Below are 25185 nucleotides of genomic sequence, written 5' to 3' on the forward strand. Positions count from 1 at the left end.
CGAATAATCCAAGAAAACGTTTATTATGTATTTAAACCAAAACATAGCAAAATAAAATTCACTTGCCAGCTCGTTCTACAATTTTATTTTATATAATACATTAGAAAAGTCTGCTTTTCCGAAATATTTAATTTGGACATAGTGTTCATTCACCTAATCACTCTATTGAATTACTACATTGAAACAAAGATCCAATCGTCTCAATGGTAGCTTTCTAAAGAGTCTAGAGAAAAAAATCACGTCAAGTTCGATCGGTACTCAAGGCTCTCCTCACAATTTTCTTCGATTATAACGGTAAAGTACTATATAATCTGATAAATAAGGTGAATTGCCTTTCATTATTATGTCGTTTGCGTAAAACAACTCGAAAATTACGACCATATTGTATGCAAACAACTCTTGATTTTTTCACCACGATAACGCATCATAACGGCTCACACAGAACTAATTTATGAATTTTCAACCAAAAACTACATCATCTAGATTTTCTGAGACTTTTTCCTGTTTCCGAATATCAATAAGACATCGAAAGGACAACGTTTTGCGACCATAGAGGAGATAAGGCAAAATCGCTATCTGAGTAAAAGACGATATCAAATAGTACATTTCATAAATGATTTTAGCATTAAAAGAAACGCTGAAGAGTGTATTGGTTTTTATGGGGACAACTTTTAAGAAATCATGTTGTTTGATTTAAGTAAAAATATTATAATAGTTTTATTTAACATAATAATTTTTGAATTAAAAATTTATAAAAAAATTGAAAAAAAGACAAAATCTAATGGTAAAGGTTGTTCTAAAAGATAATTTTATTTACTGTTGTTTATTACAGTTTCCCACAGCTAAGAGTTTTTATTTTACTACATAAGTGTATTCGGATATGTTCCAAAAGTAATATGTACAAATATTCCGAATCTAATGTTCTAATAATTTGATTAAGTGATAATTCGAAAATTAATATGGCAGGTATTAAATAACTTTTAAATATACTTTGAAAGTCTAAAAACCGAACAATTCTGATTTCTCCGTATATATTTAAATAGAATAATTGCGAGCATTTATATTACAATAACAATTGCGACCTTAACTAATTATCGTAATGATTATTATGAAATATTATTCGTATTTTTGCAATTTTGAATTACTAATTTTACACATTTTTCAAATGTACACTAAGTGTACATCACCGGAGCGTGTGCATTTTTTTGCTTTATACGGAAAAGCTTGATTTCTTATATTAATGGATATTCGAAATATACTTTCATATAAAAAAATATTTATTGAAATATATTCTGAAAATATATCAAAAGGGTTAATGCACTTGTTCTCATACTAATTTTGGATATTGATTGGTAAATAAATTATTTTAGACATTATATTTAATATAAGCATATCACAGAGAGCATTTTTTATAAAATAAAATGAATATTCTGGTTGATCCACTACAATTTTACATTTAAAAAGCAATATATAGAGAAATATATATAAAAATTCGAATAGAAAAATATATCTTTAGAATAATACATGAAAGACCTATGTTCAAATCCTATATTTGTGATTGGAATAAGTGGTAATTATATATTTATAATTCTGATCGATCATGACAAATTAGGTTTTCTCAGATTTTCCTAATCTCACGGATAAATGAATAATTTAAATAAAATCAAATTAAAGCACTTTTATAACAAACACATATATGAAGTCTGTATCAGATGATAGACTATGTTCTAAGCCCACATTTTATATTTCTTTATTATTTTTTTACTAATAAAGTAAATCAAGGCTTAGACAATTACCAAAATACAAATACATTTTGATGTGAGTTTAAAACTAGAAGAGTTAAACTTGATGTGTAGTTAAAATGGTTGTTATTTTAACAACATATGGTTTAAATGCATCTCGAATGTTTGGCAAATACTCAACGCACACTATATATTTTTTATTTATGATATAAATAAATTATCAATGAATCGCCTTTAATTTTAAGGTATAAACCTAGAGATTCTTGAGAGTGCATAATGCATTAACGAAAAATGCAATTTCACTCAATATACTATATCATAATCAACCAAAACAAGTTATTTAGCTTTGATATGTCACCCTCGTTCTCAACCGACCGCAGTGGAACGCTGACAGATTTTACTTTCAGCCCAATATCGCATTTCATTGCTACCTTGTCTTGGAAATGTGTCGGTGCATTTGCACTCATTGTACTTTCACTGGCATGCCATTCAATTTACTTAGTTATAGTTAGTTAACTCACCAGCTCCGGCGAGGCAACGGAGAGTAATTAGCAAAACGGTCGTCTCCAGAAATAGGCGCATTTCCTTTCTCCATCAGTACATATCGCCTATGCTCTGTCCTCTCGTTCTTTGATCACTGACGGTTGACGTTCTGTCGCCAACATCCACTTTCACCACTAAATCAATTATTGGTCGGCTATGCGATGTCTCTGTGGATGAAGAACAACATTACACAACGTTAGTAATTCGTTTATGGATTGACGATAATTTGGCAACGAGTGGCTTTCTAATGTGCTTATAGTACCTCGGACAGGTGGAATTATTCATTTAAATGAAGAGAGTGACCTAGGCTCGGCTAACCTTTACTAAAAAACTGGTTATGATAACAAGTGTAAGGTTCTGTCAAAAAGTGTTAAATTATAAAATATTAAATATTTTATTTTTCTAAAAATATTAAGGGCTATAAGAAAACATACTTTTTTAACAGTGGCGCAAAATTAAAAAATATTTATTTTTAATTTTTTTTAGCAGTTTAAAAGTTATTTATGCTTTGATAGTGCAAAGATGATATAATAAAAATTAACAGTATTTTTATAATTTTATGAGATATTTCTCAATAAAATCTAGAAGGCAAAATTAATGATGCAAAAACGCAGAATCCACTCGGGATGAACGAAAAATAGAAATCTTGTCGTACTCCATTACTCTTACTGTAATGAGTCAAAATGAGATAAATAAAATAAAAGTTGCATTAAAACAGGTATCAATCCTTGAACTCGATTTAATACGGGATTGATTTGTAAATTTAAACCAAACTTTGCGATAACACCAGATAAATCTCATTTATTTGCACTAACTATTATGTAACTTATTTAATTCCTTTCTCCGCTATAGCAACTGATTATTGTTATCTTGGATTTGCGATGACTGATAAGTGTTTTGACGATTTCCTGTAAGGAAGTGCGTTTATGTAACAAAAAAGATAAATTCTCTCGCACACCCAGAAAAACCATTACAATCAACAACGGAGAAATCTTAAGAGAAAAGATCTTCTCTTTGTCGAATAGGCGGTTTCCTTCATCGCTTCCTAATTGTGAAGATGTATAATATTTTGTATTGATTTAACACACGAGCAAATCAAGAAGATTTGCGGTAAACGATTTATGGTATACACGTAATGGTATATTTATTATGGATTTTACGTTACGTACCTGTATCGATTAATTATCGTAAGTAACGATGCTCGAAAAATCGATTTTATAACAACAGTTAACGCACGTAATTTGTTTATTATTAGAATATAATTGCCAATAGAAAAAAACAGTAGAAAAAATATTAATATTTTTATATTCTCTTGTTTCATCTATTGCTGCTTCAAAAATTTTCCAAAATTCCTTAGCGTGAAGGTTCATCGGAGTAACCATGATCTCAATTTTCGGGTGCGATTTTGGGATTTTATTCGCATGGCGGCGCGTCAATGCTTTGCGTCAGCGAAGTTGCAACATCCCCGTCGCCACGCTCCGAGGGTTTGCGTTTTGTGTTGTAAATGTGACTTAATCGGTCATTTTAAATTTGTATGCGCGGATGTTGTATGCCATTTGGCAGAATCATCGTCAAATTAAATAAGCAACGTGTTCTCCATTTGACACGAGCTAATTCGCTAATTTTGTGTCGTGGGCGATGGAAAAACTTCAACAATTTTTGCTTTGTGGGCTGATTCATAGCCTGTTCTAGATCCTATCTTTTACTTTTACTATGAAAGTGGAATGACATCATCATGTATTTTCGTTGATCTTCATAACAATAAAATTAATGTATCGGTGACAATATATACATATTTATGTATCGTAATGCAATAAAAATGAATGAATGATTATTATAAGTAAATTAATACTTAATTTTTATGATCAACTATGGAGAGAGTAAATAGCATACTGTTTATTAAATGGTTTTTACACTACTTGTAACAATGAAAACAAAATCTCGAAATCGATGTCTTGAAAGATACCACATAAGTGGTTAATGGTATTATTCGTGACTCATACACAAAAAAGGGTGTCGAATTTATCAACACTAGGCATGAATGCTTTAGCATTCGAAATCATAATTCATAAGTATGCTTCAACCCATATTAAATAATTGATCAACACCATGGTTTTTGCATCTTGAGATCAGTAGCAAGAAATCTTCTGTTTAGCACTTTTAACCCTTTGCACTCGTAATCGTTTTCGTACTAGGTATGTCGCCAGCTCGGGAAAAATGAAAAATGTTAAATTCTTTTTAAAAATTAAAATTATATATGTAGAGCATAACTATGAATAAACTAATATCAAAAACGAAGAAATCAGAACAAATACTTGCATTTTTCTAAATTACATTTTTTTTTTTTTGGTTCTCTCAAGTACCATTGGTTGGCAATCCATAACAATAAATTAACACAATAGGGTGACGACCCTTTTTAAAATATTTATGGGACCGAAAAATGTTTAAACCATAAATATACACAAATAACAATATGCCGCTCGGTTTTAGGTTTAGATATATCTACCTGCGAACGAAGCCAGCTTACATCGCTCGCAGAATTACAAATTGTACGTTTTTTCCAAAATTAAAGAAACCCACAAGATATCTATATTTATATAAACTAATATTAGTCTCATCGCCCCATCGAAGGGCAAATGGAACGTTGCAGTTAGTGTCATATTATTTTATATATTTCTTAATTAAAAATAGACAAAACTTTTATTAATGATTAGCTGTATGATAAATATGTATTTGTTTGTAATTTTATACGACGACGACGGTCAATTGGGCGATGGTTTATTGGGCGACAGAAATTAAAAAAAACTTGCACGCCTTGCTTTATTGTAAATATTAATAAAATATACATTAACTATTTATAGGACACCTTGAACAAAGTGGTAAATGTATATACCACCAAAATTAAGGTTTATTTTTCCTATGTTTTTTTTTTAATAATGAACCTAATGTTACAAGAGCACCCGTGATAACGTACATTCGTAGGTCAGTTTACCATTCAATATAAAGTTGACTTAATTTAGAATATTGCAGCCTAAAACGACAAATAAGATATTAATTCATTTTTAAAAAATGTAAATAAAACAAAAATATGTGTCCTATAAAGGGTTAAAACGAAAAATTATATTGGAAATTCCAAAAGTTTGTTCTCACAGTAATTTATAATTCTCAAAATATAAAAAAATCGCGTAAAGGGTAAAATCTGCGATAAGCACTTATCAGCGCTAGTTCTGGGTTATTAAATTTATATATAACTACCCTATCCAGTTTAAAATAGATAACGGTAAAGTATGCGATTTTTGGGAATTCCAAAAGATTGTTCTCACAGTAATTTAAAAGTCTCAAAATATAAAAAAAATCGCGTAAAGGGTGAAATCCACGATAAACACTTATCAGCGCTAGTTCTGTGTTATTATATTTATATATAACAATCCTATCTAATTTAAAATAGATAACTGTAAAATATGCGATTTTTGGGAATTCCAAAAGTTTGTTCTCACAGTAGTTTCCAAGGCTCAAAACATAAAAAAAATTCGCGTAAGGTCCCACTATAAACATTTTTTTGGTTGGTATTTATAATAAAATTACCGACTTTAGCCTAAGTGTTTTATGATATCGGGTAACTCTCTTAAATTCTTTAATAAAAGAATCAAACTGTTTAAGTGATTAATTTTATGATTAAATATGCACAAATAATAAGTAAATATACATATACATAAATCTTATGTAGGTATATTATATTTTGTTTAGACCGAATAATGTTTTCATCTTTTAATTCTTTTCTAAAAAATATTACTTATATTTTCGTATGTATTTAATTACGTTAATTATTTAATTAATTATAAGATCATGATTTGCATCACATTTATTTGTAATGCATTATTATTGTATCGCCCAAAAGACCATCGCCCGTTTGTCTGTCGCCCATTTTGAATCGCCCATTTGACTGTCGCCCAATATACGATTATACACTATCATTACAAAACATATCTTATATCTTACTATATTCATATCTTCACTATATTTAGCCACAGCACTATTTTTTTCACAATAATAATTAAAAAATAACTTTACTGTAACTTCACAATAAAATTACTAAATAAGTAATTAAACAAAATTATCAGTCACTATATATAGTTTCACTTAGACACAAATTACGGACAACCGAACCACTGTCGAAAACAGAATAGGTAATAAAAACGTCATAGACGCGTGTCAACCGAAAGGCGATCGCCAACTTTTGATAAAGTTTGTCATGCTTTAAAAAAATTAATAAGTTTGCGTTTCTCCATAAAATTAATAAATTATCGTCAATATGTTCAATATGGGCAACACAAGTTCTAATCTCAGCATATTAATGTTTCTTCAAAGTTATTCGTAATTCTAAACTTACCACCGAAGCCTTGGGAATTAAAAAAAAATATATTTTACGTTACAAATCTATATGCGTGGTCATAAAACATGTCATTCCTTGACCATAACCGTTTAATTTTTACAACAGATTTACTAAAAAGTAAACAATATTCGGCTTTTGTTCTAGAACAGGCAGGCCTGCCAAGAAAAGGGGGGGGGGGGAGAGAGAGAGTTTAAATGGGGGGCCAAATCATATCAAGAATATATTTATAAAAAAAATAAAAACTGACAGCAAATAACAGATTTTGCGATGAATGTATTTCTTTTGCCTTTTTTATACATACTAAAAGAAATAGAAGGACTGGAACATTGCCTTCAAAAGCACCCATTTCTTAGGAAGTACTTTCACAATAAGCATTATTAATCAAAGAAAGAGTGTATTTTTTAATGCAGCTCCGTTTGTTTTAAAATTGGTTGCAAATTATTGTTGATTTTATTGCTTTCTGAACCTTAGAGTTCAATGACAACTCTTCAATAAGCATAGCTTGTCATGTCATATAAAAGATGGTTAATTTTCATTTAAGTACACGCAGTTGATAGGCATTGTAGTCATAATTAAATCTTTGTTTTGTTAATATTTTTTAATTACTTTTGTAAAATTGGCGTTGACCTGTACATATATTTAAATATATATTTAGTATTTACTAGATAGTCCTCCAAGTGCACCAAAATCAAAACAATTATTATGTGGTGGAAAAACGGCAGTGTCGATTCCAACCGCGCGCTTGTTGGCCGTTAACGCACTTTCTTGGCCTTAGCCATCATACGTACAACTTGGGCTTAACAGTGAATAAAGTGGCTAACCTTTTAATACTAAATATATATATTTTATCTAAAAAAAATTATATTAAATTATATTTATATTAAAATTTTATTTTTGCGAAGTGTTGTTTTATCTGGAGTCCACGGAACAAACAGTTTAAGAATCGCAGCTATTGATGTTTATATGTATAGAAAGTCGATTCGCATATATTTTGGACAGGACACTATAATGTCAAAATTTATTTTAAAATAGAGAACATATTTTATGGTGAAACAAGAATTGGTCAAACACCAAACTTTGCTGCCAATATTCACTACTGTTTTAAAACATTTGCAAAAGTTTGAATTGAACTAGAACTTGAAGATTTGGGTGCCGCGTCAATTTAATTGTGGTTCGTTACATTTTTTTTAATAATTCTTCACTGAGGATAATAAAAAAATTCAGGAAAACAAAAAAGATCATGCAAATGTCACAGAAGAGTATATTTAGTGAGTACAGATTGCACTCAAAGAAGGTAACAAACTGTAGCCACCAAAATAAAGTATCGATTTCACTAAATACTTATCATTGTTACTGTTATTAAAAAGCAAACATTTTTGCATTGACTGTGCAAAATTCTCTTAACTATGTAAATTTACAGAAAATCATTTTTTTAGCTACAAGAAAAATGAAATGTCATCGATTAAAATGACAAATATATCTTTTTTTGGATTTACAAATAAATTATTAAAATAAAAACAGATTTTGAGAAAGCTTTTAACAAGGTATATATATCATGGGTTATTATTTAAAAAATTGTCTGACCTCGGTTGCTCCGATGATTTAACTCGGTTACTCTCGAGTTATTAGAGTGATCTTAGACAATAAGGCCCCCGATTGTCAAAAGAATATCTCACCCCTACTATTTTAATATTTTAAGATTTTTACTATGAATTTTTTTATCTTACTAATATTATATATGTGTGTATTGGAGTAACTTTTATTGGGGTTTATATATGTATGTATAAAAAGTTTAGTGCAAAAGCGTAACCACTTAAAGCTTATTGCATTTATTAAAAGCTTTTTGATTGTCGTGACGTGAACACTTATGTATATATTGTATGATATTTACGTCGTGTTAACGTAACCTTCAATGCCTAACTATTTAGTTCTTATTTTATTCATATTCTTTTATACTAATGTGTAAGGTGTTTCGTAATGAACGTGTCTTAATTTTCGCGAAAAATAAGATTTCGCGTAATGCGTTGAACAATCATTCACTTGTGGCTAATTTGCGAGTTTTAAAGAGACAATTTAAAAACAGTCTGCGAGCGAATTTGTCACGATCCGCCATTATTAAGCAATTGGACGTGGTGGAAATCTGAGCTCAGATTGGACAAAACGCTTTTGATTTTCTTTAATTGACCATTTACCTCCCACTATGGGTTTGCGGCTGAACAACAGTTTAAAAAACCAACAATGAAAAAATTTATAACTTTATATAATTCTATAGAAAAAGCATTAAAAAACACTATTTTAATATATAATATATTATTTTGGTCAATAATCATTTTAGTTTTAGTTCTTATATATTATTTAGTAAATATATAAATTTCGATTCATTATGCATACGCTATGCTTGAATTATTACAAAGAAAGTTTACTTTTTATCGTTATGTACAAAACAGCATATAATTTAATGCATGCATATTTTTCGCTCAAAATAAAATTTGTATATAGTCTGACAAATTAAATAATAATACCAAGTCATTTATTTACTTTCTCATACAATGTGCAATAATCATGAAAGTAAACTTATAATTCCAAAATGATTTGAAGAATACAATATTGTATTATATTTAATAACATATAAAAAATACTCATATTTAATAGTAAATTTATGTAATAATATTTATTATGGTGTTATAGATAAACATAATTTGTATGTTAGAATTTTAATCAAATAAAATATGTTGACTAAATTGTATAGATTCTATTTATTAAACACTAACTGTGTTGCTTTAATGTTCGGTAACATAAATTAGCGCAGAGATTCTGAATAATTACTTAGATAAATATAAAATTTAATTGAGGAAACAATTCATTTTAAATATAGACATAAGAGAAACATACATTAAATTTATAAAGTTTTAGGCATTGAAGAAAGTCGTTTTTGAATAAAAAAAAATTAAAAATAATATTTTTGGATTATTTAAAAAAGATTATATAATATATTTATATACTTAAAAAAAAATTTACCTCTTTTTTAATATTTGATAAATATCTTCAGCTATAGTGCACATTCACCAAGAGCGTTACAAAACACGTATTTTATATATTAAAAATTTATCTTTAGGATTTCAAGGACCGGATCTCGAATACGCAGCAAAGGGAAAGTGGAACGTATTATTATTGTCAAAAACAATTTCGTAAATTGTTCCGAGACATTTACGGAAACGGAGAAAGTGCACTTTGAAGATGCAAGATTAGAATGCAGGATACGGACATAGATTTCTTTGCTTATGTTTTTTTTTCTGGGACGACACAAATTTGCGGAGACGAAAAAAAAATCGAGACAGTCAAGTTTGGCTTCGAGATTTGATATCTGGCAGTTGACCGAATTTCCTATTGGCTCTTTTCGCCAACGCCGGCCTTTATTAGCGTGCAGCTGCTTCTTTAATTTTTTTACATTCAAATTAAATAATCTCTTATTTGTGTCGAGTTCCATATATGATATAATAGCCATAATTGTTTGTCATTATACCGACATTCACCTTGAATGCAAAGCTAGATTTGTTATTCACCAGATAACTATATTTGTAGCAATTATAATAATAAATGAAAAAATGTATAACATTAAATGGTAATCAACATTTGCACCAATTCAATGAAATAACGGATGCGAATTTAATCATTATGAAATTATTTTCAGATAATGTAGAGGCTCGTTAGTTCCACTATGCGTATAATATAGTACAATAACTAAATTAAAAAAATAATAATACGGTTAATTTAAAAAAATATCATTAAATACGCTAATGATTCTAAAATGAATTTAAAATTAATATTTTTTGCATATGCTTGTGAAAATTATACAAGAATCAGAAACTTAACTACAGACAAAATAACTGTAGTTAAATAATAATAAAAAACGACGTCCGTGTACTGATACGTGACATGTCAGTGGTTTAGATGCTTAATCTAAAAACCGTTACTTCATAAACATTAATGACAATTACATGCCGATTAGTAAGTATCGCTAATTACGGATTGCGAGAAAAATAAATATATGGAGAATTAAAAAAAATCGATTATGTTCTTCAACAGTTTCATGGAATACTAAAGCAATTTATACGTTCTACTAAACTGTAAAGAGCCTTATTTAATTATGAATAAGAATATATTTCTAGTTATGTTACATATATATGTACATATGTATATTAAGTATATTTAAAAAATGAGTTTCTTAAAGAGCATAAAATTTAATAATTATTTACGAATGAAAACAGATTCAATGTAAGCTCAAATGATCATCAAACTCGTATTGGTTATATACTTTTTTTTTGCATGTGTCACAAATGCCTAAAATAAATAATATTATTATAAAAACTAAACTGGTTATCAACATATATTTTATTCTATAGAGCTAGTACATATAAAAAAATTATGTACTTACATACTAATATAATGAGTAATCGAAAAAAATGTATGAAAATATATTTTTTGTACAGAGTAACTAAACCTTAAGTATATTACAAGGTTGATTTATTTTAACGGTTTATTGTTTAGCCTTAAAGAATGCCATTGAAGGTCATATATTGCATTCCTTTGTGAGCATCTTATATTCTTTAAATATTTTACAAATAAAATATACATACATATATACATATATTAATATAAATGGTGTCCCAAAATTAACGCGACCAGAAAATGTATGATGCAGTAATTGAATTGTTTCACGAGCTGTACAGCACGTGGCACCGTCTTGTTGAAACCACATATTGACCACATCAATATCATCCAATTTCGGCAGAAACAACTGTGATATCGAGCACCAATAACAGTCACTGCTTGACCAGCCTCATTTTCAAAAAAGTATGGTCCAATGATGCCTCCAGCCCAAAATCCGCACCAAACAGTGTGGATGCATTACTTTTTCAACAAGCAAATGTGGGTTCTCCGAACCCCAAACATGGCAATTTTGGCGATTAACGAAGCCTTCAAGGTGAAAATGTGCTTCATCGCTTAGTATGATTTTTCTCGAAAATTCAGCATCCACTTGTTGATGTTCAATAATCCATTCAACGAACTCTCTTCGCTGTGCATGGTCATTAGGCTTCAGTTGTTGTCTTAATTGAATTTTGTAATCATGGAAACACAGATCTTTTGTGAGTACACGCTGTAAAGAGCTTCTTGAAATTTGCAATTCTTGTCCATGACGTCGAATTGATGTTCCGGGATTTTCACCAGCACTCTCACGCACTGCTTCGATATTGACATTTGAACGGCTTGTTTTTGTACGATCAGTGTGCTTAGCGTCTCCAACTGATCTGGTCTCTCTGAATTTTTCAATTAATCTCTTCGCAGTTGATGAAATTAAATCACTATTCCGACCATATTATGTATTAAATTTTCGAATTGCGGACGCCAAACTTTCATTATTTTTGAGATATTGTTTAATAATAAAAACACGTTGTTGTATCGTGTAACGCTCCATTTTTACTAACCCTAAACATTCAGCTGTCAAATTTTTTTTCAGGGTTGCCAACATTTACTACACAAATGACAGCAAATTCAAGTCTTGCGTTAATTTTAAAACACCCTTTTAATAGAGTTAAAATTATGTGTAAAAAATAAATTCTAAATCAATGATAAACAATAAATACACTATTGTGATTTATAATCGAGATAAGTCGTAAATATAAGTTTAAATACTAATATAGTATATTTAATGTGTCAGATGATAAACATAAGAATTAAATAAAAAACAAATATTATTGATATTAGACACAAGTGGCAACATAAATTTTATTTTAATAAAAAAAACAAAAGCGTTTAATAAAAATATTAAACTCGCTAATTTAATTAAATTATAAGCATTCATAAAATTTATTGTAACTTTTATTGAATCTTTCGAAACAAATAGATTATCGCAACAGCTGATGAGTTTGGAGATATTCACAATTTGTTATATTTAAACTTCTGTTTTATTACAAATTTATATAGGCGTTCGTGTAACAAATATAATAATATATTCGTGTAATAAATAGTTTAAGATATAATATATTTGTTGCTTAGTTGCGGGCCTCGCTCTTGACCGATAAAACGAGGGCTCTCGCTCACATTATCGTAAACAATTTTCAGACCATAATAACAGTAGGTATATACTATATATTTAAAGAAATGCTAATAACATCAATATTTATAAATCATATTTGTTGTTTAATAAGGAATTACAATTATCCGGAAAAACAATGTTCAAAGTCAACAGAATCGATCGATTTATATCGTGCGTGTTTTGTTAAGCTTTTCAAGTTCAACGAATCAATAACAGCAAATAACCATACAGTAAAATAATTTCTCCGTACCAACAACAAACTGGCACGTGCGCAGTAAACTGGTAGCCAAAGTGCGTTCTTGATTCGTTTAAAAATCACCAACACAAACATTTATAATAGCATCATATAACACAAACGACAAACATGCAAATGTTTGCTTCGGGTGAAAGTTTCTTCGTCAAATAAAATTTACTAACGCTAACACGTCCGCACACTTGACTGTCGCATACTCTTACATTATGGCATTTTTTATTTGTACAAACACGATTAAAAAACGTAAAGAAATTAATTTATAACGTAAACAATCATGTTGATTGATAGCTAAGAAAGTAATCGGTCTGGTTATGCTTGGTCAAAATCTTAACCAGTTTTAAGAAACTCGTTTATTTTAGATATTATAGAAGCAAAAGTGGGGTCAATTTGTGCCAACATATTTTTAATCAAACCTAAACAAAATTATTTATTATATACTTGTTAATTTCATAACAAGCTTATTTGACTTCAAAATAATCTATTGCTTTAATAAAATAATTATGGCGAGTAGCGTAATTAACGATTAAAGTCACCTGTTTTTATTAATTGTGAATTACTGTATTTTATCATTATTTTTTGCATATGTATGTATATGTATATTTACTCAGTATCATTAGTGGTTTTTTCTTTTATACTTATAATAAATTTTATTTTTGAAAGCTTTTGACAAAATATTTAATGATCAATCCAAATTTTGATAGACGATACAATATAATATTTTTTTTTGTGTACAAAGACAATTTTTTATTTGCTGTCAGAGCTTTTATTTTTTTTTGCTTCTATGTGGTGTCGACATAATATTTACTTTTTTTATGTGCGAGTTTAAACTGAGACACAATTTGGCGCAGGCCACGAGAAATATTAATTTGGAATATGATGAAGGTACTGTAAGACAGAACATTTTTATAATGGTGATAATAACCTTAAACATAAATTAAATTGTAAATCGCTGTTGAAATTAATTCTTAAATAATTATTCGGATACTCGAAACAGACATTGAGGTTTCTCTTTCAACTATTTCATGATATAAAAAGGTGCAAAAATAGACAAATGGGTACCGCACGAACTATTCGAAAGGCAAAAACTGCAATGTTCAAAATTTTGTTCTTCATTGGTTCTCTTACTTCTTTAAAATATAAAATTTTAAAATCATAGTGATATTATAAAAGCCTTTAACAAAAAAAACACTGGTCTAAAGAAATTAATTATAGCTTAGCGAATTGTGTTTTTTTCAGCAGCAAGTAGTATATAATTAAAGTATATAATAACTTACGAATATTATTGAATACTCGATATTAAAATAGTATTACAGTACTATAGAGTTTAAATCCCATTAAAAAATCGGTCACTTCATATGATAATAAACAAACTAATACTAATATTCTAACTGTGAAATAATGCACATATTTATATACCTTTTTCAGTTATCAGTAAGAAAATAAAATGAAGTAGAAAAATAAATAAAATACATTATTGAAATTTATAAGGGATAAACTTTTTTTTTCGTAAAAAAATATGTTTAAACATCCCAAATTTAAAGTCTAAAACTAAGCTTTAAATGAATTCGATATATATAGAAAATCATAGTATGTTATAATCAATAATAAGAAATAAAAATGTTTTTCTCAGTAATTTGCCAAAGCAAACCATAAAAATAAAATCGATGATTCTATAAAATGTAAATTGGGAAAAAATAAGATAAAAACTAACGAGTAATATTGTTACATATTTATTACAGAAAAAAATAAATATGTAACAATATTGCTACTTGTTACGGTTAGCAGTATAAATTAAAAAATTAACTGTTATTCATGAATAGATGCATTACTATATTAATTATGAAAATATATAAAAAAAAAACATATTTCCATTTTAAATATAAAATTTAAAACTATGATTTAAAATGATTACGGAAAATCTTAGGAAAAATTAAAAATAAAATTTACGATTTATAAAATTTGATATTTAGATAAAATACAGATATTTTTATCATATTTTCATGCAATTCCTATTGCCATTATTTTCTTATATTAATTTCATGATTTAAATTAAGCCTTAAGGAAAAAATGTATTTATATTTTTATTGTTTATCGAATATTCATCAATAATATTTAATTTTTTACTGTTAATAATTAAATTTAATATCACTATTGTCATAATAAATTTATTCATAATTTAATAAAAGCCCAATGTCTGTATGTAACAGAGCATAAACGAAAAAAAATGCTCTGTTTTTGATTCCAAATTGCGAGCTTATATTTTAGAGGTTCATTTCAATTTATATCATTATTTTGTATTAACTTATGTCATTTCTAACGATATCATTTCTAAAAAAGAAATGTCTATGTTACGTAAATTTTAATAAACAGAATATCATCGCTTTAGATGAAATATTGAAATACGAGTACTTCAGTTATCGTTCAGTTATTTTTCCATCCTTATATAAATGATTAAATGAAGACATTAGAAGAAAAAATGGTATGTGTAGTAGTAATAGCTTAAAAACTCTCATGACTCTTCAGTGATTGTTTCCTCACATACAAAAAATAAAAGAGTCATCGTTAATTCAAAGCTAGTTTATCTCAATAGTTAGGTAATAGGTGAGCTCACAAGTTATCCTTGAGTAAACTATGGTTGCGTGTCATTATCAGTCGATGACTTGACACATAAGGTCATGCCTATTCGCATTGCATATTCGCAAAATGGAAACTGCTTTTAAGCACACGAAAGAAGTTCAAGAGCGGTTGTTTGTAGCGTTTTACGCTTCGCTTCCTGCTTTTTTGAATAAGAATGCTAGCGGTACTGCCTGTAATTAAGACTGTAAAAATATCGAAAATGGCGTCTGGCTTAAAATATTACGGTACAATAAATTGTATATGTGAATAGCACGTAAAACACATAATATTGCAAAATTAAAATTATATGATAATTAAACAACAATTAAAAAAAATCGTGAACACCAGTTGAGCATGTCAACTGCATATAAATAATTACAAACTAACGGTGAAAGTTAACGTCGCTTTTTTTTTTGCTGTTGCATGCTTCAAATTTTATAATGTATCTTTATTGTTGTTTACGTTACGTATGTAACAATTAATCTAATAAAATAGACGATACACTTTAACGTTATCCCAAAATTCAATGATTTTAATGGTCTAGTTAGTTTAACAAATAAATATGCTTACATAACATTCGTAACAATGAAATGTCATTTTGTTATTGTACATTATAATACTATCAATCATCTTTTATATGACGTAAAAAGTTAGGAAAATAAACAATAGTATTGTTTTATTGTAGATATAGTTAATTTATATATACGATGAAAGCTTTCAATTTAAATTTTAATTATAATTTCATTATCATTATGTAGATTGTTAAAAAATCATAAATGTTAAATTGCTGTATAATTTTGTCGAAATATCCTATAATTTTACTCAATTTTCTATTGAAATTTATACGTTATTAAAATAAATTGACAATTGTTCATTATTCACAGAAGAAAAAATCTGAGTTGCTCGTTGTTTTGCACAACATTAATTAATCGTGATTATCTTAATTGCTTCCAGTGGGTATATAACGGCAATATAGTACTCTGTACTACCTTTTGAACGTTTTACTGTTATAAACTCTTCTTTGCCTTATACCCATATAACGGGATTGAACCCTTTCCGCATGAATGAAGGATATATATACAACATATGTCTGTTTATACTTATAATACGTATTTCTTTCCACATATTATGCAAGTACATATGACTGCTTTATTAATTAATCTATATATTTAATAAAATAAAACTTATCACTTTTAGAATAATAAAAAACTATTGATAAATACAGCTTAATAAAAAAAAACTTAATTTTGAGTTATTTTGAAAAATGCATGTAGAAGTTATATTTTCAGTGAAATCATATCTGAACTTACTTCCACCTGGAATAAAATCAGAACTTTACACTAATATACAGGTATGCACCTAGAAATTAAGTTGCTAATGTAAAAACAATTATTGGCCGTCCCATAATAATAAATAATTTTATAATATTTTCAAGAAATAGATAATTAAAAATATAAGCTACAAATTATAGTTACACAAAAAAAACATTATTACATAAAATGCGGCCGCTCGTGTCACATGTATAGAAGGCGCGACTCTGTTTAAAACACTTCACTTCTGACTTGGAACAAACACCAATCGACCAATAAGAATCTTATAAGCCTGAAAACTTTTGACTTCCAAGTCAGACCAGCCCAAATAAGCATTCACTGAAACCACAAGAGTTCAACCCGATCTTATAGGTGACTTAATGACTCCGTGGCGCAGAACTACAGCGAGAGGAAATTCGTTTAAATAATTGCGCGAATTGTTGTGAATTTTTTTTTTTTATTTAGATTAGTAGTGGTGTTATTATTAATTTTATAAGGCACATAACATTATTTTATTAAATCTGAATATAATTTTTTTTACAACAAAGATTAAATAACCTGATTTATATATGATATTCTGAGCTGATCTTAAATATAATAATACTATTCCCAGTATGTATATTTTCTTTAAAATAATGTAAATTTTATCTGATAAACAACTATACCGAGTACACTTGATTATCTGGGTGTAGTTTATCCGGTTTGCGAATGAAACTTTTGGTATTTTAAAAAACAGTAAAACCAAGGTCATTTAAAAGAACCAAAATAAAAATTCTTGTCAATCAAATCAGCGATGAGCATAGAAGGTTAGATCAAAACTATATGTATTCCTGAAGTACTATTTTTTTCAAGTAAATCTTTACTACTGAAAGCAGTATTGATATTACATTATGCTTTTCATTATCCAAATATAAGCATATTTAAAATAAGTGACTTGTTTGTGAAGTGAATTCGTTTAGGTTAAGTTAGAGCAGCATTATTAGCATGCACTAGTGCCTATCAGTTAAATTAATTTTTCGCTAGTAGAAATACATACCTACTGGTAAAAATGTATTCGGGTATGATTTCACTGAAACAGTTTTATCTTACAATAATTCGATATGTAATAATATATATATATAGTTTTTGCCAAACCAAATATTTACTATATCTCTTTATGATTATTTAATGGTTGTAAACCGCTAATTGAATAGAATAATTCCAATTCAATATTTATTTGCTCATTGATATATTTTGACAAGAAGTACAATAGATAAAATATTGTGTACTAGACTTAAATATGTATATATTTAATTATAATGTTACAATCATGTGTGATTTTGTGGGTATAACTTATAACTCGCGAAATTACTCTGACCAAAAGTGATTATTTAAACAATAGTTCGATCACACAAAGGCTCTCGTTACGACTAGAACTCAAGGGTTCCCTCGTAAATAACATGCAAGGATTATCCGGTGCATTGAGTGAATATTTATTTGTTATGAAACGGTCATTGAAAACAATATATCACCGGAAGACAAATAGCACCGTAAGACATATTTCAGGACAAAGACTAATTTCTTTATTACATCTACAGATTAAAAGGATTTTAAACTTCTCTTTAAAATCAATCTGATTTTTAGTAGAATGTGACAGGGATCATTGCCTTATTGGAATAGCTCAGACCGTATTTGGAAATCTTTTTCATACCGAATATATTTGGATGAATCCTTCACTACCTCACTAACTCATGAATCAACATAAAATTAAATATCAAAATCTGTCCTATTCGATAAATTTTGTTCCCTGCCAATCGGAATGCAGTTCGGCGCTTGAAAGTGGTGAGCGAGCATGGGTGAAACGGTCTCGCGCTCGAGACACTTGGATATCACTGATATCACTTTCTTCTGGCCAGCCAGCCTAGGCCGTCACTTTTCACTCCGGCCGAGGAGAGCGGCTGACCCACTTCCGAGCTAGGATGAGAGCCGTGATCTTTGTCTGCCGAGTGGCCCAACAACAAGATCAATTTTGAACGGACCGAAAAAATAATCATCGACACTTTCTCGCGGTGAGTGTGTCGCTGTAGGGCTCTTTCGGATTCGGCCTTGGAATCTTGCGGCCTTGTCGTCGTTGTTTTGAAGGTGAACTGATTATTATTTATGGTTACGTCACATGAGGATTGAGCAACTGCTTGCGCCTCTTAAGGCACTCGTTAACCTCATATGTGGAAAATACCCTAACATGTACGTAGAATGCTATATTTAACGCACAAATTAATGCGTATGATCTGGCGAGGCTTTTTGTAAATGTAGCAATTTTAGAGCGGTGTTTCAATATGTAATTGGAGTTTCGATTGGAGGTTTCAACATATGTTTGGTAAAATCTCAAAAACTTAGGCGAAGTAACTACATACATGTATAATATTGACCAATAAATATATTTACTTAATATGAATATCGTGCGCTCAACTGTATGTAACGTGCTCGACATTAGACGCGTAGATTGTGTTTGACAGTCAAGAATTGATTGACGATGCATTTTGTCACGCTCGGAAATTTATTTATTTTGAGATTGTGCAACAAAATTTTGCGTAAAAATTAAAATAAAGTGCAGTGGAATGGTTTGAATATTGAAAAAAGCTTTTGGCATGAATAAAAATCATATAAAAATTGCTTTGCAATTATTTAACTATCCAATCGTCTCAACTGTAGCGTCCTAAGAAACAAAAATCAAAAAAAGCACGTTAAGTTCAATCTAATCTAAAAGCTCTCCTTATAATTTTATTCGATTATAACGGTATATTTCACAGCGTATTCTAATCACCATATAATCCTCTTCATTTAGTATATTTATTTAGACCAAAATTTTCGGTAAAGTACTATAGTCTTTTCCACTACGATAACATATCATGACTACTCACACACTACTAATTTGTGAATGTTTAAGCAAAAAAACATAGCATTTTCTGTATTGCAACTACAAACAGCTACAGCTTTTTTAATACTTTAGTATTTTATTGTAGTAAATATATATTGATTTTTTGTATCGAAAAGTAGATCAATATCTATTGTGTTTGATTTAATTTATTTTAAGAGTATTTGTCAATTATTTTATTAGAAAATACTACACAGAAGACTACTTATTAATCGCATCATTATCATAATTAATAATTATACAAAAAATATGTAAATAAATACACATTTTTTAAAATTATAATTGTGATATGTGTACCAGTGTGTCAGATTGTTGAATATGAATATTGACCGATTATTTAAAACATATAGTAATTAAACTAATATTATTTATAAATAAAATATAAATAAAAAATTAAATACTTTTTTTTATGGATTTTAAGAATTAATATGAATATTAAATTTATTGAAAAATCATTAAGTAGTAGTTCGAAATGTTTTTTTTATTATATGATAACTTATGTATATCATACAAAAGTTTAAATTTAACTTATATTGTTAATTATATTTTTATTAAACCAAAATAATAACGAGTGGTGTAATAAATAAGTTTACTTTAAAAGTAAAACGTACAACTTTAAAAGTATTTCCAAAATAGAAAATGGTTAATTTGTATGATTATAAAAGATGACTAATATATTAACATTTGCTTTATATGATTTATAAATTATACATGCACATAAAAACATATGTTATATACTTTTGCTTTTGTAGTTGATTTTTGTATATTATTAATAAATGTAGTTGATGTTAATATTTTAGAACTACTAATGAAACATACAGCATTTTTTATCACTAAAATATATAAATACGTAAATGCGTAAAAATTTAATTTCATGCTGATATTTAATATATGAAAATATATTTTTTCTATATTTAAAAACTTATAGCCTATTTCTAGATTTTTTTTTATATAATTATATGCATGTTAATATTGAAGCAGAAAATATTCTTAAGTAGTGCCATTTCACAAAAAATACATAATCAATAATATTAATCAAAGGCTTAATTTGACATGTACTTGTTTTGTAATAATATTTAAATAGAAACTCATTTCAGAGAACATGGAATGAGTATTTTAGAAAGGATTAACGATTGTTAACTATCTACGTAAATGTTAAGCGCAAGTTACTTACTTTTATGTACTAAATCATAATTTTATCGTTCATAAATGTCAAATATGCATCCAGAAAATTAGCATTATTTTAATATATATTTTCACAACTAGAGTGGATAGAACTTCTATATAAATTATAATTTTAGAAATTTAGAAACCTTGACCCTAACCAGTGTTGATATAATGGTAACACTTTTTTAAAATGTTAATTTGACATCTTTTTTCTCTCCATCTCTCTCTAATCGCACAATGGAGAGAGCTGACACCGTCGACGAATTATTGCAGTGACAAAACCAAATCGTGAGAATGTTTACTGTTATAATTGAAGAACGGACAAATAACTCGTTCCAATGCTCTCGCCAATTTTCAACGAGTTTTTGTAGAAATTTAGATCGATTTCCACGGGTATCAACGAGCTTACAATGTATCAACAATTGTCAATAAAAACATCACGCTTAACGGAATATAATATTTTATTATGAAATATGAACTGGAAAATAGGCCAAACAGTTTACTTTAAAATATCTATTATACAATAGATTTCTTGTTGTTTTATTAATGCAAAACAAATATTTAGATTAATTTTAGTAATATAAATATAAATAAAAATGAAAATCTTTTTTTAAGCAGAAGAAAACAGAAAGATTTTTTGCGAATTAGCATATTCAATTTTTTTTTTTGGTATATGTAGTTTACAACAAATATGTTGAATTTACATAAGTGATAAATTTTTAAATCAGTAACAGTAATTGAGCTAATAAAATAAAATTGTAAATAAATAAATATATAACTATTAGGCCTTATTCAATTGTGCAATGATTCTTACAATACAATGCAAATTTACTAAGCGATTTTATAAATTATGTGAGAAACATGTACATAAGAAATGATAGCATTAAACAGGAAGCTACTTCTAGTTAATCGATATTTTTTTGCTCTACTTTAGTGTAACAAAACATGATTTAATTAACCATAAAACCTAAGTTAAAATAATATGAATAGAATAAAGAATTAAATATTAAGTATATTATAAATTTGATTGAAATTGTTTATTTTCAAGGAGAAAATATAAAAATATTCATTTATTGAGTTTTAATTTTAATATTTTTTCTATTGTCTTTGTAATTGTAATTTACTGCAAATGTTAATATTTTTATAATATAAATGAAAATATATTTTTGCTACATTAAAAATTCAGACCCATTTGGAACTATTGATGTAAGTGATCAATTAGTCGATATCATTTTTTTATTATTATTTGTATAACAAAAAATAAATTTTAATCCTACTTGTTAGTAGACAATATTCAAATATTAAAATTTGTAACAAATTTGATTTTCGATTGTTTTTTCTCTAATATGCAAATGTATCAAATAATATAATTCACAATTAGCATCGGGTTTCAATTGTAGCGCGTTGAGATCTCCAACGAATACAATGGGAAAAATTTGGGAATTATTGCCATTTATGGTTTATAATCATACAACAAAGTATTATAACAAACAATATTTGTATCTGAGTTGCACTGATAGCAATTATAATAAAATACTTGAGGCTGCAAGTATAAAAGGACGCCATAATAAATTCAATATAAAAAAAATATTTTCGTAAAATATAAAATAATAATAAAATTTGTAAAAAATAAGTATTACATAAATGATTTAATGTTTTGCTAAATTCTTAATAATCATTATTTTTGGAACGTTTTTAACCTAGGTCTAGATCTACCTTATTTTTCTATTTAATCTACATGAGAAAACCACAAGATACGCCCCTCTTTTTCACCAATACGCTGATTTAATTAACGCATATGATTAATATGCATGATACTCACATGAAATGCAGTTTTCTCCTTTTCTGAAAATCTGCTACTATTCTCAAACAGTTCACACAAACTCAAGCGATAAATAAAACCCGTCGATACAAAACAACGATCGATATTGCAAAAAATGCGCAATCGGGAAACTTTTTAAATGGTCCGATGTTTATATTTCGCGAAATCAGATTCAAAAGTAAAAATCTGACCAGCGTTCGAGCTGTCACTGCTTCGGCATCTGGCCAGTTACTGACTCGAAGCACCAACTCGAGGAAGTCACAAAGTGAAAGAGCCCGTGCCCCACTCTGGCGCTGGCCACGATCGTTGTCCAATGCTCTTCTTCTTCTTTGCCACTCCAAGAACGTGGATAAGACGTGCGATCAATAGGATGATCCAAATTCATACCATTTCCTCATTAATTATATTACTTCTATAATTAATTTCATTACAGTATATAGCGGTGCAATAAAATTGGGTTTAACTTTAAAATGTTTTACTGTTGTCTATTAAAAAATCAGAGCCAACGATTTATTGTCATGAAATAAATTTATTTATCTAGTATATAATAATAATAATATATGAGAACTAATTTCGTTTATGAGAATAAAAAAATGTGGTTTATAATGTACATATATGTATATATGCGAGGGATAGTCAGAAAAATAATATTCAAGGCAAGTTAAAATGTAATAATTATTTACTTAATTGGCAACCCTACCGGTTTCTCCAGGGTCTGCGTGACATGATAGAGACAAAAAAGTTTCAGTAGAAGCAAGTTGTGATTCCATGTGTGTTAGTCATGAAATTCATCGCCAACTTGCTTTTATTTATGGCCATTAAATTCCGTCGTGAATTAAAAGCATTTATTTAAAAGAATATTAGACTACCGGAAACTACATGGATTGGGCGGCAAAAAACACGTATATAGCGTTAGTCAAGATATCAAATACACTTTAAAACTGTAAAAAATTATATTAATCAGACTAAACAATTGCTGACGTACGTGGCGATCGGAGCTTTGTATGAAATAGGTAAGTACATCCCCAAATTGACAGCAAACAAAGACCGTTTAGTACATTACCAATTATATCGTTTTAGTAAGTGTTAACAAGCCGGTGGAATGCGCTATTTGGGATTGCCAAAGCTGTTCAAACTACAACGGTTACGCAAAAGCGTTCTATGCAGCATTTTTGCTGCTTACAAATCAAATTCTATCCCCAAATTTTCACAATTGGTTTAAGCGTCGAGAGTAAGCAGAGCAAAAGAACCTCACATAACTCGTTTGCACGAGAAAATTCCAATAAATCCTGGATATATTGGTGTATTATATTTATGAAAATAAATCTACAAGGTGTTGTCATCTAATTTCTTATCAATAATAATTTTTATATGGAATAAGATTTGGGGTTCAGTGGTACCCCTGTTCGGAAAGCCTATATATGTTATACGCCTATTAAAAGTTAATGCACATATACAAATAATTGTTGGAATTAGGCAACTTTAGAAGATCACTTATTTTACATACCACCATTTTCAGCGAATAATAAAATAGCTAAATATTTGCTCTAATACAAATTATATTTATTTCATAATACAGATATTGCTGGAATGAACGAATTTATGTTTCAGTAATTTGAAAACCAAAATGATGGCATCTTAGTTCGTAAGCTCTAAGACACATTTCATTTTTACCCATTTCAAAATTGTTCCGGAACTTTTAATCTACACAGACAAAGCATAAAAATTAATGCACATAAACCAATGCACTATTTAATTTGTATTAATGACTATTTGGATTTTTATGCGATCTAAATGACGAGGCAGAGTCGAATAAAGCTTTCGCTGCAATGAAATTTTAATATACTCCTAATTATTTGATTGAGAAATGTAAAATCATTTTAAAATACCGGGATACTTTTAAATGCCTCATCCGCTATTTCTTAAGTACATGTGTATATGATTAGTCAATAACAAATACCTTCAGAGAGCTATACAATTTTATGCTTTCATTTAAATGAGAAAGTCAGAGAATGCTTTTCTTCACATTTATTTAAGTAGTAGATTTTCTAACATACTTTTTCCAAAGAAAACCTCTAAAAGTTAATGTATATTGTACATATGTAGTATATAGACATTTAACAGTAAATCTACCGCTGTAATATAAAAGGCGTTAACCCAAAACTTTACCGCGTGTAACGATATTTCAGATATGGAAATTGAAGACAACTGTTTTTATTCATCGTAAATTATTAATAATATAATTTCAATCAACAAATATCTACTGTGGCTCGAACCGGTATTTTTTATGGATAACTTTAAATGGTAAATACGTAATTTCTTGTGTAT

The 25185-nt window shown here is 28.3% G+C and overlaps 1 protein-coding gene across 2 annotated transcripts in view; it reads right to left on the reverse strand.

The window, feature by feature from the left end:
• The window catches only part of LOC148228357 (uncharacterized), a 44809-nt gene extending 21627 nt beyond the window's left edge, over window positions 1–23182 (reverse strand). For both annotated transcript variants that reach the window (XM_088200983.1, XM_088200982.1), the window contains exons 1-2: window positions 22858–23182; window positions 2264–2452 (exon numbers count right to left, since the gene is read on the reverse strand). In XM_088200983.1, coding sequence (XP_088057109.1) covers window positions 2264–2324 — 61 coding nt within the window. In that variant the 5' untranslated portion in view covers window positions 2325–2452; window positions 22858–23182. The remainder of the gene's footprint in view (window positions 1–2263; window positions 2453–22857) is intronic.
• Between the last annotated feature and the right edge of the window lie 2003 nt (window positions 23183–25185).

The sequence above is a fragment of the Plectrocnemia conspersa genome, unplaced genomic scaffold (assembly GCF_051122295.1).
Source record: "Plectrocnemia conspersa isolate PC_06_02 unplaced genomic scaffold, ASM5112229v1 ptg000012l, whole genome shotgun sequence".
Classification (NCBI taxonomy): domain Eukaryota; kingdom Metazoa; phylum Arthropoda; class Insecta; order Trichoptera; family Polycentropodidae; genus Plectrocnemia; species Plectrocnemia conspersa.